This window comes from Leptodactylus fuscus, chromosome 9, assembly GCF_031893055.1.
Source record: "Leptodactylus fuscus isolate aLepFus1 chromosome 9, aLepFus1.hap2, whole genome shotgun sequence".
NCBI classification, from domain to species: domain Eukaryota; kingdom Metazoa; phylum Chordata; class Amphibia; order Anura; family Leptodactylidae; genus Leptodactylus; species Leptodactylus fuscus.
This window is the reverse complement of record NC_134273.1, coordinates 62,834,404-62,852,826: the sequence shown is the minus strand read 5'-3', so window position 1 is coordinate 62,852,826 and position 18,423 is coordinate 62,834,404. Positions and strand designations below refer to the sequence as shown.

The 18,423-nt window shown below is 44.9% G+C and overlaps 1 protein-coding gene across 1 annotated transcript in view; it reads left to right on the top strand.

Annotated features, from left to right (window-relative positions):
• KIF14 (kinesin family member 14) overlaps positions 1-18,423 on the top strand; it is a 58,734-nt gene that overhangs the window by 14,255 nt on the left and 26,056 nt on the right. The window contains exons 8-17 of the mRNA XM_075286420.1: positions 493-609; positions 698-816; positions 8,776-8,948; positions 10,699-10,846; positions 12,472-12,535; positions 12,707-12,891; positions 13,247-13,349; positions 16,308-16,468; positions 16,577-16,724; positions 16,838-16,990. Coding sequence (XP_075142521.1) covers positions 493-609; positions 698-816; positions 8,776-8,948; positions 10,699-10,846; positions 12,472-12,535; positions 12,707-12,891; positions 13,247-13,349; positions 16,308-16,468; positions 16,577-16,724; positions 16,838-16,990 — 1,371 coding nt within the window. The remainder of the gene's footprint in view (positions 1-492; positions 610-697; positions 817-8,775; positions 8,949-10,698; positions 10,847-12,471; positions 12,536-12,706; positions 12,892-13,246; positions 13,350-16,307; positions 16,469-16,576; positions 16,725-16,837; positions 16,991-18,423) is intronic.

Sequence of the window (18,423 nt, the reverse complement as noted above, 5' to 3'; positions counted from 1 at the left end):
TACTTGGCAAGCAACGAAGATGCCAAAGTAAACTAGTAGGCAACTTGTCCATGGTGCCTGTCAGTCTTATTGTACACGACACAAATGCTTTGGTAGAAACCCAGCAGAGACTATAGGGGTTCATTTTATTTTGTTCTTTTCCAATTTCAATCAATAGATTTTTAAACGGGAATGGAATATTGATCTCAATGTAAGAAAATTTAAAGGATTTATTTTTGGGCTGAAGCACAAAACTGTCCTGGGTATGAGGTCCCAATAAACTCTAATTCACAACAGGTTTAACTAGATTTCATTAACCACTTTGGCTGTATGTATGATTTGTCTACCGTACAGTATACACAGCAGTAGTATTGGAGTATTCCTTATTTTCTCTGTATGTTTTACTACGTAGTGCTTGCTGTGGCTACCTGTACTGTACAGTATGTAGGGATACTGTTATTATGCAGTGTTGGTTAAAGTGCATTTGCGATCTCCCAATCTATTTGCTTACAGACAGAGATTGTGGATGGGGATGAACATGATCACCGGGTCACCAGCAGGATCAACCTTGTAGATCTGGCAGGCAGTGAAAGATGTACTTCAGCAAAAACCAGTGGAGAGCGCCTCAAGGTTTGAGTCCCATAAGCGTTCAGTAATATACAAATATATTAACGTATATTATAGTACATAGCTTAGCTAATCGCTTTAATGCCCACAGGAAGGAGTCAGCATCAACAAATCCTTGTTGACCCTCGGAAAAGTGATCTCTGCTTTATCGGAAAACTCACAGCTGAAGAAGAAGGTCTTCATTCCGTACAGAGAATCGGTCCTCACCTGGTAAGTAAAATCCTGAAAATGATTATTGATAAACAGGATATCAGGGTCAATATACTACATTACTTTATCCTACATCACGAGCTAGAATTCTTTATAGTCTGTACTCCTTAAGAGCTTGACTGGGATATTCCCATGTCATTGATGTAACAAAATTGACTAACATGTATAACCACCACCCTCACCCACCCCCATGGAAATAAAGTAGGCACACACCAATATACGATGGGATAAGAGGGCCACAACAGCCAATTTATTGAAAAACATAATAACAACAACATTTTATTATTGGAAGGTCGAGCAGGGCCAGCATAGTGATAGGCAGCCCAAACGCAAATCTCCCAGCCGCAACGCGCCGACACGGGAGAGGACAAAAATCCTGGTACTGCCTTAACTCCCTTTACATGTTCATAACTTTATTATGGTGATACACAAAACACTCCCGGAGGTACCCTTCACCATGGGTCCCCTGTATTTCGCTGGAACTTCGGCTTACAGCGTGCCCTGCCAGACCTTCCACCGCCAGCACTATCATGCGTGATTCCTTACGCATGATAGTCCGCCCACACACGAACTGCTTTTTCAACACCCTCCTGCAACGCTAATGTCATACCCTACATCATTGAGGTGAACCCCATCCCGGCTCATATGACCGCTGTGTGGCACCTCCAAATCCCGATGACGGACGACTATACCCCCATTACGAGCGACAAAGGCAGAAACCGTGGTATTAACTTTACGTCTGGCTTTATTTAACTTAGCAACTGAACGGGCATGTCGCCAGGACAGCCTGGCAACCATTTCAGACCATACTAACACGATGCCCGGGTACATAGACCAAATACGAAGAAGGTCGTACTTGATATCCCTTGCGAGCTCACGGGATGTACGGACACCAAGGTCATTACCTCCCGCGTGAATGACCAGGATGTTCGGAGGCCTATCCATCTGGGAATGAAAATGTAACACCGGTAACAGCGCACTCCACAGCATCCCCCTCCTATCAATCCATCTTACCAAGGCTTGAGAACGGGACAAACCCAATTGCCTACCATTAGGCCTAACATCAGCTCTGATGGCTCCCCAGTGCACATACGAGTGCCCAACTATCCAAACAAGGCACGGGGCAGCATCTGAAAGAAAACGTACAAGGTACAAAACACTGACAGAGCCAAATGGAAAAACCATAAATTAACAATATTAAAGCAGCACTAATAGAAGAAAAACAGGGACATCAGGAGTGGTCCTACAGCAGATTCGGACGAACATATGTGCGATAACGGTTTGAAGCCCACCGACCGATGCGCATGACCGTGGACTCCGGCAATCCGCATCTTACAGCCTCGGTTGCGGCCCCGATGCGAAATGAATGTGAATTGTAGTGACAGGACGAGATGCCCAAATTATACAAGACTTTACGAAAAACCGCAATGAATTGGAAGCGAGAAAGAGCTTTACCTGACTCATGTATCAAAAAGGCCCCGCCGACAGCAGGCCGTAGATTTAAAAACCTGGTAACAGCAATAACTGGACAAGAATGTGCACCTGGTACAGGGAAGAGGCGAATCAAAAAACCTCTACCCCCCTGATCCGTCTTACTACGCAGCACCCGGCAAGAGACAACCCTCCCGTCAATGGCAACATGGGACTTCAACAAACCATCATGGGCACTACAGGAAGAACTGACTAACTCGCTAATACGGAATGCCCCAAAAAACGCAAGGGAGAACGCAACCCCAAACAACTGAGATTCGAAAGCATTACTGCAGACCAACGGCAGCCTTGAAAACATTTCCTCTAACAAGCTAAATGACACCGGGCGCCTAAGATCAGGAGGCGGGGGAGAGCGGCTGAAACCCGAAAGGGCCTGACGGACCAAAAAATGTTTGGTGGTATCAGGTAACCCATAAAATTTCAGCCAAAAAGAGAGGGCCGACAGGCTCCTGCGGGCAACAGACTTCGACCTACCCTGAGAAAAGCAAGAACCCAGCCACGAGAGAAGCAAGGAAATAGGAGCACCTGCGTAGCAATCATGCCCTACCGTACTACAATGACATGACCATTCCCGCCAGAACCGGACATACACCTTCCATGTAGATGCACAAAGGGAGCGCCCAACCAAGGTCAGAGCTGTCCGAACGCCAGATCCCAGAGGTGAGCAGGACAAGGAGTTCCGTGAAGTGCTGCCCCCGGCGCCAAGGCCCGAAATCGATCCCACTGAAAGCGAGAAAGAGCATCCGCAATAGAATTAGTCACCCCTGGGACATGGCGTGCGGACAGCCAAATATTAAAAGACAAACAAGTAAGCACCAAATGACGTACAAGACGAATGACAGGAGGAGAAGAAGAAGACAAGCTGCGTAAAAAATCAACAACTGACATATTATCACATAAAAACCTAACTCGCCTGTTCCTGAAAAAAGGACCCCAAACTTCAAGGGCTGCAACAATTGGAAAGAGCTCGAGTAAGGTGAGATTACGGGTAAAATTAGCCTGCCTCCAAGAAAGGGGCCACTCGCCAGCAAACCACCGTCCCTGAAAGTAGGCACTAAAGCCAAAACTGCCATAGGCATCAGTGTGCAAAGAGATGTCAACATTATCACACCAAGTCTCTTGCCAAACGGACCTGCCGTTGTAAGCAGAAAGAAAAGATGACCACACACGCAAATCAGACCTGTGCTCCGCTGTGATCCTCACAAAGTGTGCAGGGCTAGAAATCCCCGCCGTAGCTTGAGCCAATCGTCTGCAAAATATCCTCCCCATTGGGATGATTCTGCATGCAAAATTTAGCTTACCAAGTACAGACTGCAACTGGCGCAACCTAACCTTACGATATGTGATCAACTGATCCACAACCTTCCGCAAATCCACAACCTTCTCCAAAGGCAATCTGCATTCCATAGCAATGGAATCAATCTCAATTCCTAAAAACTGTAGCCTGGTGGTCGGTCCCTCCGTCTTATCAGGCGAGAGAGGGATGCCAAAACGGTGGGCAACCTGCTGCAAGGTAGCCAGAAGAACCGAGCACACTGCAGAACCTGCTGGACCAATACACAAGAAGTCGTCTAAGTAATGCAAGATGGAGTGCAAATTAGACTCTTCCTTAACTACCCACTCAACAAATGTGGCAAAACGCTCAAAGTAAGAACATGATATCGCACAACCCATCGGGAGGCACCTATCGACAAAATAAGAGCCTTCCCACCGAAAACCCAACAAATACAAACTGTCAGGGTGAATTGGAAGGAGGCGAAATGCCGACTCTACGTCCGCTTTGGCCATAAGGGCCCCTGAACCGCATCGTCTCACCCAATCCACCGCCCTGTCGAACGACACGTATGACACAGAGCACAACTCCTCGTCAATACCGTCGTTTACTGACAGTCCCTTAGGGAATGACAGATGGTGAATTAGGCGAAATTTATTCGCCTCCTTCTTTGGGACAACACCTAAAGGAGAGATATGAAGATTGTGCAAGGGAGGATCAACAAAAGGCCCTGAAATGCGACCTAGTGACAACTCTTTTTCCAACTTTTCTGACACTACATCAGGCCGTAAGCGTGCGGACTTCAAATTCCTCAGACATGGGACAGAAACTGGAACAACAGAAGGTATAATAAAACCGTCCCTAAAACCTGCCAACAGAAACTGAGCTGCATCTCTATCAGAATATCTATTTAGAAAAGGAAGCATCGGATCTAGCTGAACTGGTGTCATCCCTTTTTGCAGCAGAGTCTGCTTGTTTGGTCCTATGCTTCCTAAAACACTGGGACCCTGCGTGAGATCCTCCACAATGGCAGCATTCGTGTTTGAAGCGGCAAGTGCTACCGAAGCGGCACTGCCCTTCATTAAACTGCCAGCAACAACCGGGACGCTGCACTGTTGAGGACGTCTGTCCCGAATAAGACCCCCCTGTGCTGGACCGAAACGGCTGAGAAGGCAATCTAGCCGCCACCATGAGGCTCATCCACAAATTAATGTCCTTGTGATCCCACCGGATTGACGGCCGGACCGCCTTCCTCTGACGAAACTGCTCGTCGTAGCGAATCCAGGCGGTCCCGCCATAAACCCGGTAGGCCTCACCTATAGATTCCTCGTAGCAAAATAACGCAGAACAGTGCTGGGGGGCCTTCTCACCAATGATGCTAGCTAGTATATGAAACGCTTGGAGCCAATTTGCGAAAGTGCGCGGAATCAAGCGATACCGACGTCTTTCCTCCTCCTCTTTTTTTGACTCAGTGAGCTTGACTCTGTCTAAGTTGAATTTTTCCAGAGGCAAAAGAGAAAATATCTCGACGTATTCGTCTTTCCATATTTTCTCTCGTACCTCCTGTTTTACATGAGCCCCCAAGGGGCCATCAAAACAGAGATAGATTTCACCCTTTGCCGCATCGCCGAGGCGAACCGGGTCAACCGGCACCTCACCCTGAGAAGTCCCCCCCGCATCAGGTGCCGTGGCCGCAAGTGCAGCCGCCGAGACCTCGGGAGCCGTCGCAGGAGAAGGAGCCGAACCCGGAGCAACCCAAGCAGCAGCAGGAGAAGGGACACTAATTGACGGCACATAACTATCAATAAACTGACGCACACTAGCAAACAGAGTAGCTAAAGGGTCAGGGGAGGGGGAAACATTAGCTGATGGGCAAGGATGGTTCAGGGGGGGAGAGACCCTGACCGTAAAAGGGTAAGAGAGTGTTGTGACTCACCAAGCTGGCTCCGATGGAGCGCTGAGGCAGCCGTTGTCCCGACGTCTTCTGCAGCACAGTCCAAATCCCCGGCGTCTTCATCATCTTCAACATCAGAGGGGGATGGAGGGTGCCCTCGGCCGTTGCGGATAGGTCTGCAAGGAATCTGATCCTGGAGCACGGCCGTAGTGGACCGCGGTTGGCGGTGCTGGTGAGGTAGAAATCTGGACTCCCTTAAGGTAGTAAGCTGGGCTCCATCTTGGCAAAACTCCAATACCGGGGACAAAGGTGGACGAGGCTCCGCCCCCAGTGGGCGTGCCGCAGTATGCGATCTCCTGGATGATTTTCTAGGAGCCCTGGTGCCCGTGGCTGCAGAGAGCTGGGTGGAGGTAGAAGAGGCAGGTAGGCGGGCCTCAAGGTCCCGAGGCTCCGCCTCCGTATCCATGGCAATAGCACGGCGTCTGCTGGGGCCTGCAGAGGGTTGGGTGGAGGCAGAGGAGCTGGGAGGTAGGCGGGCCCCGGGATCCTGAGGCTCCGCCTCCGTATCCCTGGAGATGATGCGGCGGCGTCTAGTAGGCGGAGCAACTGATCCGGAGGTCCGGGCTGCTGCAGTAGAGGCTGATGCAGCTGCCGACGTCACCACGCCGGAAGTGGGCGGAGCAGTAACATCTAGGCCTGAAGCAGCCGTGGGAGTAGTGGAGCTATGGCGCCGTGCGGCTGGATTCCGCCGCCTCCGAGCCACCTCCCTTGTGGAAGGGAGCGCATCAGAGGCAGCTGCAGGAGGCGGCGGGTCCCGTGAGGGGCTCCGGGCACGGCGCCGACGCTGGGGAGAGGCAGAGGGGCTGAGCCGCTGCGGAGGACGAGAAGGCCTGGTGGGCCTTGAAGAGACTGGCGGGGGAGATGCATCAGCAGGAGGGGAGGCAGGGTCAGGCAAGGCCGCTAGGAGAGTGCGGCGGAGCCAATCCGTACCGTGGATGGCGGCCAGGCGCCGCATGGAGTCCTGAAGCAGCTGCTCGTCGGACATGGCTGTAAAGTTCCAGGAAAGTTCCAGGTGAGGAATAACAGAGCGGGCAGAGAGGGGGATTATTAAATAGACCCCATAATGTAAACAACCCACCCCTTGGCCCCGGACTAACCCCAAACAGACTCCAGATCCCGCCATAAGCTATTAACCCCTGATAAGTTAACCCCTTCTGTACATGACTATAGAAATCCCTGTCATGCCGGGCCTTATGCTATATTTTATGCTCCGGCCCTTTCTGTATTCAGAATTCTGCATTCTACTTCTTAACTCTGAATTTGCATCAAAGAAACACCAAAGGCTTTGTGTCTTTGCATAGTATGGACTGCTGGTTTGGATTTCAGGATGTGTAGAATAGGGCACTTAACCATCTATGGTGTCATAGATGGAGATTACATACAAGGTTCAGATTCCTATAGAAATATGAGATTCTTCTAGGTATGATGACATCAAACGCCTGAATACATAGATATAAACATTAGATGGTCAGCTGGTCATGTCAGAATTGCCAGGCCACGGTTTGTCTAATGGGTAATATTTAATTTGTTCTGTCACACACGATATAGGGTAGTGTAGGGAGCAGATTATGTGAGAGGCAGAGGAGGGACAGGGTGGCATTTTTATATAAAAACATGGGGTGGGACTTGATGGGAGCAGATAGAGATCTCCTGTTTCATAGAAACCCATGCTAGAAAGAAGAGGTCACAATGTGATCATGTGAGTCATTGAAAAAGGTGAAAACTGGATAAGGGAAAACACTGTGAGAATAATTATTAAAGGGGTTTTCCAGGCTAAATAATTGTTAACCGTATCCTTAGGATAAAAGATTGTCAGAGGTCCAACACCCGGGTCCCCAGCTAATAAGAAATAGAGATGAGCGAGTACTGTTCAGATCAGCTGATCCGAACAGCACGCTCCATAGAAATGAATGGATACATCTGGTACTTCCGCTTTGACGGCGGCCGGCCGCTTAACCCCCCGCGTGCCGGTTACGTCCATTCATTTCTATGCGAGCGTGCTGTTCGGATCGGCTGATCCGAACAGTACTCGCTCATCTCTAAATAAGAAGTGTTAAGAGGGTGATCATTGCAGTCTCTTAAGCACTTACCAAGAACAGTGCTGTATATTTGTACAGTGGTTGTTTTTGGAATTGCAGCTCAGTGCACTTACTTGATTGGGCTGCAATAAAACCATGTGACTGATGAACCTGATGTCACATGATAACGATAAAAGTACTAGCACTAGCATATAAAAATAAAAAGTAAATCTTAATCATGCAAAGATATCGCTATTTTGGAGTTATGCAAGTCTCTTTTCCTGGACTTTCTTTCATGTATCAGCTTTTGCTTCATATGGTTCTCTGTGACCTGTGTTTTTTTTTTTTTTTTGTTTTGTTTTTGGGATTTCATGATGTCATGTAAAGTGGGAGATCTCAGGTGTCATACTTCCGTGGACCTTCAATTGATTATCTATCCTAAAGATAGGAAATCAATTAGAAAGTCCCATAAAATCCTTTTAAAAGAGGACCTTTTCATCTGTTAATAGGCGCCGCTCCACTGATTCCAGCACAGTTGGAATTGTCTATCGAAGCGTCACCGTTCCCAAACCTCAAGCACAGTTAGTTTTGGTGCCCTATGTGCCATTTAAGCTCTGTAATGTCAGAAGGGTGGTGTCAGGCTGGGGGCATTAATCAGAGGCCTCCAGTATCAGAACTAAGAGTCACACCCTTTGCAGTCACATCTCTTGCCTGCTACTGCTTGACACCACCCTTCTGACAGTACAGAGCCTAAATAGCATATCAGGCACCAAAACTAACAGCTTTGATTGCTCAGGAATGGTTTAGGCTAGAGAAAATATTCCAACTGTGAAAGAATCAGTGAAGTTGCAACTATTAACAGATCCTAAAAAGTGGATTTGATGGAGGTAACGAAAGGTCCTCTTTAAAGGGAGGGTCTTAAAATATAATGAATTTAAAAAAAAATCACTGCAATGTGCCTTTAAACAATATGAACTTAAACGTTCAAGGTGTACGGTTTGGCGATATCCCAAGGAAAGTTTTGCTGTGAGCTCTCTAGGAGTCTTGGTGCTGCAGGGATGTAACCTTATTTAAGTGTATTGTCCAGCTTTATTGCACCTAATACAAAATTGCCCTCCCTGGTCTACAAAAAGGCAGAAAATTAACTATTTAAATGCAAATGAAATTGTGGGTTTATCATTATGATGGATTATTCCAATACTTATTTTCCTGATTCCGCATAGGTTGTTGAAAGAGAGTCTAGGAGGTAATTCAAAAACGGCAATGATAGCTACTGTCAGCCCTGCCATCAGTAATGTTGAGGAGACTCTCAGCACACTGAGATATGCAAAACAGGCCCGGCTCATCATAAATGTGGCCAAGGTGAATGAAGACATGAATGCAAAGCTCATCCGAGGTAAGTGTGATCCCTTATTTCTCTTGGCATATGCAATACCCCATAGGGATGTAATGTGGATTGATGGGAGGCAAGCCCAAAAAAGCTACTGGCCTTTACTGTTTCAGCTATGGTGTTCTTGGTGGCAGCAATACCATTCCCGAGGGCATGCACTGATAGTAATGTTGGTGGTTGTAGTTCCCCTTGCGGTGTTTTCTTGACTAATTGGAGGAGTTGACTGCGGGGTGTCCTTGAGACAGTGCAGCAGTTAATAAACTCAGCTTTTGGCACATTTACTTGAATAAGAGTGTGTGAAAGATAGCGCCTTACCAAAGCTGCTTCGGCACACCTGGTGATTACCCTTCTTTCTTACTTTCCACTTGTGCCCCACAAGTGTGCCCTGGTGGAACCACAAAGGGCTTTGATTAAAGCGCAGTCATCACACTTTCCTGAGGCTAAACCAGTTTTAACGGACACAAATGTCACACTGTGTGAGGGGTCTGCAAAGGTGATAACTCGCCAAGGCCAAATACATAATTTTAAAATACATAGCTGGGAGTCCCTTATCCTCACACAGTGGTTCTATTTCCAATCAAAATGGAGGCTTATTCTCTTTGTGGCTAAGCACAGTAGTGACCTTTAAATGGAGTCTATCATATTATTACTCCTGTGTTCCGAGCACATCCACGTCATCACTAATGTCCGTTCTTCACAGCTCCACACATAGCTAGCGGAAAAAAGAAGCGAGTGGCTCCCATTGAAGTCAATGGGAGCCGTTTTTGGCAGCGGATTTTGAGGCGGATTCCACGTCAAAATCCGCTGCCAAAAAACTCTGTGTGAACATAACTTTAGAGTTAGTAGCAGATTTTTGCCTCTAGCTGATTTTTTGATGTGATTCTGACCTCTGACACTGGCGGCCTCTGATTGGAGCTCCGAGTCACACCTCCCGTCAGACACTGCCCACCTAAGTGACATATGAAGCAATAAAACTAACAGTACTTATTGCTCAGGAATAGAGGGGGGCTAGAGGAAAATACCTACAGCCCTGGAATCAGTGAAGGGGCACCTATTAACAGATACTAAGAACTGGAGTTAGTGGATGTGGTGAAAGGTCCTTTTTAATTATTCAATTTAAAAATAATAATAATTTTCTGGGAAACCTCTTGAAGTGTGCATTTACATGTTCAGGTCTTTGCTTTTAGTTTTTGAAGCCAAAACCAGATGTGGATTATAAAAGGGGTGAAAGTACAGAAGACAGGCGTTACATCTCCTCGTTTTACAATCCATTCCTGGTTTTTGGCTCCAAAACCTGCATGTGAAAACTAGAACATGTAAACACGTGCTATGCAGTGCCTTGCTATATTGTATTATGCTCTTAAAGAGGTCAGTTTAAGCCATGAATCTTAGATCTGCAGGGGTCCGAGGCTGCGGGTGCTGCTGGAGATAACTGTCCCGGCCCCATAGAAGTGTATGGAGGACCAGTTACATAATGCACAGGCGCTGCATTCACAGGGAGGCCCATGGGGGACTTTCTATCCTCCATACTCCTGATCACTGGAGGACCAATGATGGTGCACTTATCCGCTCTCCTGTGGATATGGGTTTTGTTCTTAATGACACCACCCTTTAAATTTGCTTTCATAATTCTTTCTCTTGACAAAATCCATAAAATATCAATTGTTTCTATGTCTTTTTTGTTAATTTTCCTATTTTTATTTTTATTTTTTTGCTATTTTTTTTCATATATTAATATTCACTTTTTGTCATTTAGAACTGAAATCAGAAATTGAGAAATTAAAAGCATCTCAGCTATCCGCCAGAAGTATAGATTCTGAGAAGTATCGTCGCTGTCAGCAAGAAATTTCCTCTCTCAAGTTTAAACTTACCCAACAAGAGAAGGAGATGTCAGAGCTGCACAGGTAAGTGATGCTTGAAATCTAATATTTCAGTATTTTCTATACAGATTTAAGAGGATGTGTTATATGGGCCCCAAATCTTTATGCTTTTCTTGTTACTGTTCACACTCTTAGTCTATGGATACATCTTTGTATGACGCATAAGTGGTGCCAAAGTCACCAAATATGTTTAAGCCCTAGCAGACGACTAATGCACTGACTGGACACAATCTTATTATTCCTCAGTGAGGAATAGTGTCCCATGTGTCCTCCATTTTCGGTAGGCAGCTTCAGGTGACGCAGACGGTCAGTGTCTGAGAGAGGGCAGGCCGGAGACAGCAGCATGTTGGTAGTAGAGGAGTGGGGGGCTGGCTGTAGTAGAGCCCAAAGGAAACAGACATGCTGCCATCGACCCAGTGCTGGCGATATATCCCATTAAATGAAATGTACCACTGCCAACTTTATCATATTTAGCATTATTTTTTAACTAGCCTCTGCCCGTGACTTCGTCTGCGGGTTGTTGGCGTCGATGATCTGCCTATATTTAGCAAATTGCCGCCGTCGATGGTTTGCCTGCTCCTGCATTTCGGCAGCTGTTAAGCTGTCCTGCTGCTTAACTTGTTCCTCAAACCGTGCCTGTGATTGTTCCGGCATCTCAGCAGCTCGCTGGGACACCATATTAATGCGCGTGTTCTTGGCGTTGATGATCCACATGCTCTGGCGTTTCGGCAGCTTTCAAGCTGGCCTGCCACTGAACTTGTTTGTCACACTGTTCCTGGGATTGTTCCCGGCATCTCAGCACCTTGCTGGAACATCATATAATGAGTGTGTTGTTGGTGTTGATGATCGGCTTTCTCCGTTGTTTCGGCAGCTGTCAAGCTGGCCTGCTGTTGAACTCGTTCCTGGCACTGTGCCCATCATTGTTCTGGCATCTCAGCAGCTCACTGGGAAGCCATATAATGAGCATGTTGTTCTCATTGATGATCCGCATGCTTCGGCGTTTCGGCAGCTCTTAAGCTGGCCTGCCATTGAACTTGGTTCTTTCACTGTGCCTGGGATTGGTCCGGCATCTCAGCACTTCGTCATATAATGAGCATCTTGTTGACGTCGATGATCCGCCTCAGCTGCGCTTGAGAAGAACTCTGACTTCTGGCTCCTTCATAGCTGTCATTGTTTGCGACAAATTACCGTAGATTCTCTTTTTCCAGGCATGTTAAAAATTGGAAAACTGCCAATTTGGATTAAAGGTGTTTGGCCATGTTTGTCAGCACTGGAGCAGATCAGATAATATGCAAAGGTTTCTCCACACTGAGGGTTAGCGTGTGTTTACACAGAGCGATAACAGTCCTGGCTGAGATAAGGCTGCTGCAGGAGCAGTATAATATAGTATGTGAACCAAAATTCATAACAGTCATGAAGCCATGTCATTTATCAGGATAAAAAGTAGCCTATATGTTAATCGAGGTTACAAACTATCTGTGTGCCAAATTTCATTCAAATCCGTTCAGCCGTTTTTGCGTGATTGAGGAACAAACACACAAACATACAAACTTTCACATTTATAATATTAGTAGGATTATTTTTGTAAAATTGTTTTCACATTTTGATTAACTTTTTTTTTCTTTTTTTTTTTTTTTAAATAAATCAAGGGCTTGGAAAGAAAAGCTGGAGCATGCTGAACATCGGAAGAAAGAGGAAACAAAAGAATTACAGGTGGGCTTTGCATAAAGACCTCTTGGCGTGTAGTAGATGAACTATGAACTATAGATACTAGTGATGCTCCATATATAGAAATGATGGGCAGGGGATGCATGGAGAGAGAAATTTGAATCTTTTTATGATCGGACATGTACAAACATTCTGCCCATTTGATGTGTCTTCTAGAAAGCAGGGATCACTTTTAAGATGGACAATCGTTTACCGAACCTTGTGAACCTAAATGAAGATCCTCAGTTGTCTGAGATGTTGCTTTACATGATAAAAGAGGGAAAAACCACAGTAGGGAAATATCAAGAAGGATCATCTCATGACATTCAACTAGCTGGGGCACTGATAGCAGAAGACCACTGGTACGTTATGGGCTGTTGTTTTTAATAAAACCTTTTGCCATAGACCGTTGTGTATTAATAGACCAGTCACCTTCTAACCTATAACCATTTATGCTAGGTTTATGCAGACCACTACAACAGCGGTCACATATGGAGCCCGATGGACCCATTAACTATAATGGAATCTGTTGGGTTTTCGTTCTTTGAAACTGCCCGTTGAGAAAGTCGCACTTGTAGGCCTTTTTCATCTGGCGGTTTTCAAAGCACACTGCGACGGAGTCTCCAACATAGATGTGAATGTAGACTGAGCCTCGTATGCTTGTAATAAGATTCGTGTTTAACTCCTAATATGTTTTTTTTTTTTTTTACTTTTTAGCATTATCACAAACAGCCACAACACTGTGACTATTACCCCTACAGGAGAAGCAAAGACCTATGTTAATGGAAATCAGATTTCATCTTCAACTATTTTGCATCATGTAGGTTTAGTTTTATTGTTTTTCATCTTGTTGGAGTATATTGAAGAGCTATAGCAGTAACTACAGTCCTATGAAAAAGTTTGGGCACCCCTATTAATCTTAATAATTTTTAGTTCTAAATATTTTGGTGTTTGCAGCAGCCATTTCAGTTTGATATAACTGATGGACACAGTAATATTTCAGGATTGAAATGAGGTTTATTGTACTAACAGAAAATACGCAATATGCATTAAACCAAAATTTGACCGGTGCAAAAGTATGGGCACCTCAACAGAAAAGTGACATTAATATTTAGTAGATCCTCCTTTTGCAAAGATAACAGCCTCTAGTCGCTTCCTGTAGCTTTTAATCAGTTCCTGGATCCTGGATGAAGGGATTTTGGACCATTCCTCTTTGCAAAACAATTCAAGTTCAGTTAAGTTTGTTGGTCGCCGAGCATGGACAGCCTGCTCTCAAATGAGCTGAAAACAAAGATTGTTCAACATAGTTGTTCAGGGGAAGGATATAAAAAGTTCTCAGAGATTTAACCTGTCAGTTTCCACAATGTGAGGAACATAGTAAGGGAATGGAAGACCACAGGGACAGTTCTTGTTAAGCCCAGAAGTGGCAGGCCAAGAAAAATATCAGAAAGGCAGATAAGAAGAATGGTGAGAACAGTCAAGGACAATCCACAGACCACCTCCAAAGAGCTGCAGCATCATCTTGCTGCAGATGGTGTCACTGTGCATCGGTCAACAATACAGCGCACTTTGCACAAGGAGAAGCTGTATGGGAGAGTGATGAGAAAGAAGCTGTTTCTGCAAGCATGCCACAAACAGAGTCGCCTGAGGTATGTAAAAGCACATTTGGACAAGCCAGCTTCATTTTGGAAGAAGGTCCTGTGGACTGATGAAACAAAGATTGAGTTGTTTGGTCATACAAAAAGACGTTATGCATGGCGTCCAAAAAAAACAGCATTCCAAGAAAAACACTTGCTACCCACTGTAAAATTTGGTGGAGGTTCCATCATGCTTTGGGGCTGTGTGGCCAATGCCGGCACCGGGAATCTTGTTAAAGTTGAGGATCGCATGGATTCCATTCAGTATCAGCAGATTCTTGAGAATAATGTTCAAGAATCAGTGACGAAGTTGAAGTTACGCCGGGGATGGATATTTCAGCAAGACAATGATCCAAAACACTGCTCCAAATCAACTCAGGCATTCATGCAGAGGAACAATTACAATATTCTGGAATGGCCATCCCAGTCCCCAGACCTGAATATCATTGAACATCTGTGGGATGATTTGAAGCGGGCTGTCCATGCTCGGCGACCATCTAACTTAACTGAACTTAAATTGTTTTGTAAAGAGGAATGGTCCAAAATCCCTTCATCCAGGATCCAGGAACTGATTAAAAGCTACAGGAAGCGACTAGAGGCTGTTATCTTTGTAAAAGGAGGATCTACTAAATATTAATGTCACTTTTCTGTTGAGGTGCCCATACTTTTGCACCGGTCAAATTTTGGTTTAATGCATATTGCACTTTTTCTGTTAGTACAATAAACCGCATTTCAATCCTGAAATATTACTGTGTCCATCAGTTATTAGATATATCAAACTGAAATGGCTGCTGCAAACACCAAAATATTTAGAACTAAAAATGATTAAGATTGATAGGGGTGCCCAAACTTTTTCATAGGACTGTATATCTGTTGTCTTGATTGGTTGCCAATGGATATGACCATGAATGCCGAAACTTTCTGCAGTCCGGGACTTGTCGGAAAACCAGCCATGATTTCCTTATTGTGCCCGAGTTATCTTCTCTTTCATGTGTCATAGATACATGTGTCCTACATAGTGTCCCTGCCTGATAACTTGACACTGCCAATCATAAATCCAACTTTCATAAATGAGTAGCACAGAGAAGTATAAAAAAACTTAGTAATCTATTTTATTAAAGTAATCTGTTTCCTTCTCCACTTATCAGGCTGCTTTCTTAATACTTCTCACCTACTACTTATCAGTAACAGCACCTGTATCTGTATCCAGCCTCACACAAAAAAGTCTATGGAGTAGACTGCTGCCAGCTTCCTTTATTATGTACAGTGGTAAAGTATTATCGTACAAGCTATAGTACAGATAAAAGAGCTATCTCACTCAATGTAGCAGGACTTAGCGAATGCTGTACTTTTATCTTTTCCAGCAGCCTCCTCCTCCTCTCCATAGACTTCTATGTTAGAAGTAACTGAGTCTGATTGATGGAGATTTTTTTTTTTTAAATGAGATATGTTTCAAGATTTCTTATAGTCTCCTATTTATGAAAACTTGTTTTATAATTGGTTTTAGACTTTTCTTAGGCAGAGCTTTGGTTTTTGATGGTTACATACAGTGAACAGTGTCTTATTCTGCAGTTATATTAGTCCTGTTCATCTGCTTTCTCTCCTATCTAACCTAACTTTTAATTTTTTTCAAGTAAATGCATTGGAGCCATAAAATATGGTTTCCAAAGTGTTCATATAAATATATTTACTGTTTACATTAAACATGCTGTGGGGAAGTTAGCTTGGTAGAAGCAGTGGTGCGGACCCAAACCATCAAGACAGGGATGTCTATTAGAGATGAGCGAGTAGTATTCGATGGAATACCTCGGTCCCATAGGAATGCGTGTAAGCGGCTGAACACCAAGGGGTTAAGCGCAGTGAATATTTGCGTTTAACCCCTTGGTGTCCGGCCGCTTACACGCATTCCTATGGGAGCGAGGTATTCAATTGAATACTATTCGCTCACCTCTAATGTCTATGGAAAGGGATGGCCATCCACTTGCGTCCGTTTTTTTAATCCCTTGTTTTTGCATTTGTTAAACTGATGTAAAAAAAAACAAAACCCTGTGATCTGAACAGACCCTTACTTTGCAGCATTTTTTTGCACAGTGTAACATTTCTGTAAGTTTACTATACATGTGGATATACGCTCGTTTCAGGGTGATCGTGTTATTCTGGGAGGTGATCACTACTTCAGATTTAATCACCCTGTCGAGGTTCAGCAATTGAAAGGACCATCAAGAATTTCCACTCTATCATCAGAACGGCCCAAGGACTTTGAATTTGCAAAGAATGAACTCCTGCAGGCACAGAGATCTCAGTAAGTTAAAGACTCTCTAATGCATGAAGGCAATAGAGGGAGCAATTCACAATAACTATCAGATATTGCAAAAAGAAAAGAAATAGACTTATGATCTCTGCCTACTAGACTGGAAGAGGAGATCGAGGAAGCTCGACTGAGGGCAAAAGAGGAAATGATCCATGGAATCCAAATTGCAAAAGAGATGGCACAACAGGAGCTGAATTCTCAGAGGTCGGCTTATGAAGACCGAATCCGAGCTTTAGAAGTGGAGCTGGTGAGTTGTATCTGCTTGGTTTATGTGTATTTATTTCTAAAGCTGAGTCTACAATATATCCTCTATTTAATGCCATCATTTTATTTATTCTATATTAATGACTATGTTATAAGAAAAAAGAGTCTCTAAAGAAACAACAGCAAGAGATAAGCAGCAAAAGAGCCGCATGCAAAATCCAGGAGCTGGAAGAAGCAAAGCTGCAGCTACAGCAAGAAGTGCAACTAAACAAGAGGAGACTTGAAATGGAGACGATGGCAACCAAACAGGTAGACAATTCGCTGACCGGAGCAGAAATGTGTTGGGGACCAATGAGATACTTTATCTAAGACCTGTTACAACCTATGCAAAAAGGATCAGGGGTCAGAGGAAAAGAATCGCCCTTCACCTAGGAAAATTCAATCCAAAGCTTCTTTATTCATGTGTTGTTGATGTGATGAATAAAGAAGCTTTGGATTGAATTTTCCTGGGTGAAGCGTGGTTCCTTTCCTCTGACCCAATTAAGGGTCTATTCCTGGTCCTTTTTGCATACTCCAGACACCCTAGGGTGATCACAGATCCTGCGGCTGATTCCACCCAGAGAGGAGCCCTCTGCCAATCTGTTCCAACGTGTTTGTGGTGGTTGTGACCCTGCTCACAACCAACCAAGGTGAGAGTTTTACCTATTTTGCTCTGCATTTCATCTTGTGCACAACAGTATTACACTATATACAGATCGATGCTTTTCTGTTTTTTTTGTTTTTTTTTTAACCTGTTACAACCTATTCCACCCTTTTAGTTTGCCTCTTTTAAACTGGCCATACACAAGAACGGTTTACACTCATTTGGCTGATGGTTATTTCTCCTGACATGTGCCCGCACTTAAATGGGATTTCTAGTGACAGACGTCACCACATATGGCATAAATGTCTAATTGATGCATGCCCTATCCCTGTGTCCTGCACCTACAGTATCTCTAGAATAGATCTCCCCAGACCCTGCTCTGCCTCACCACATCCTGCTGACTGCAAAATCAGGACAGGTTTAGCAAAACAGCTGAGCTCACACTGCTATGATGTTCCCTTAACACCCATTCACTTCTATGGTTGTGGAAACTGTGTAGCTCAGTGTGCCTAGCAGTTTCCATAGACACAACTAATACAATCAGCCTGTATTTGGCTGCTAGCAGGGGTGCGATGAGGCTGGATGAGGTCTAGGAATTGATTCTATAGATAGATGGGAAGTGCATCTATCATGTGGAAGTGTCATAAATGTGCATTGTGGTATAACCCCTTAGGGCTCGTTCACACGGGGGCGGATTTTGACACAGAATCACTCTCAGGTCAAAACCCGCCTGCCACAACCATTGCGGTCGCGGCTTTCCCCTCCGTAGCCGGCTCAAATGAATGAGCCGACATCGGAGGGTGCTGCCGCTGGGCGGAAGCCGCAGCTCAGCGTGCTGCGGCTTCCGCCTGAAGAAAGGGCAGCTTGCTTCTTTTTTCGCCTAGCGTTAAAAAACGCTAGCGAAAAAAAAAAAAAGGGCTAGCCCTCTACATAGACTAGCATTATATGGAGGCGGATTATGACGTGGATTCTGCTGTCAAAATTCGCCTCCATGTCCCCATGTGAACTAGCCCTTATATAAAAGCTGTGCACATACATTCCACTCAGTAGGTGCCATGTGGTGATTGATCTTAATTGTAGCAGGGATGGACATCTTATA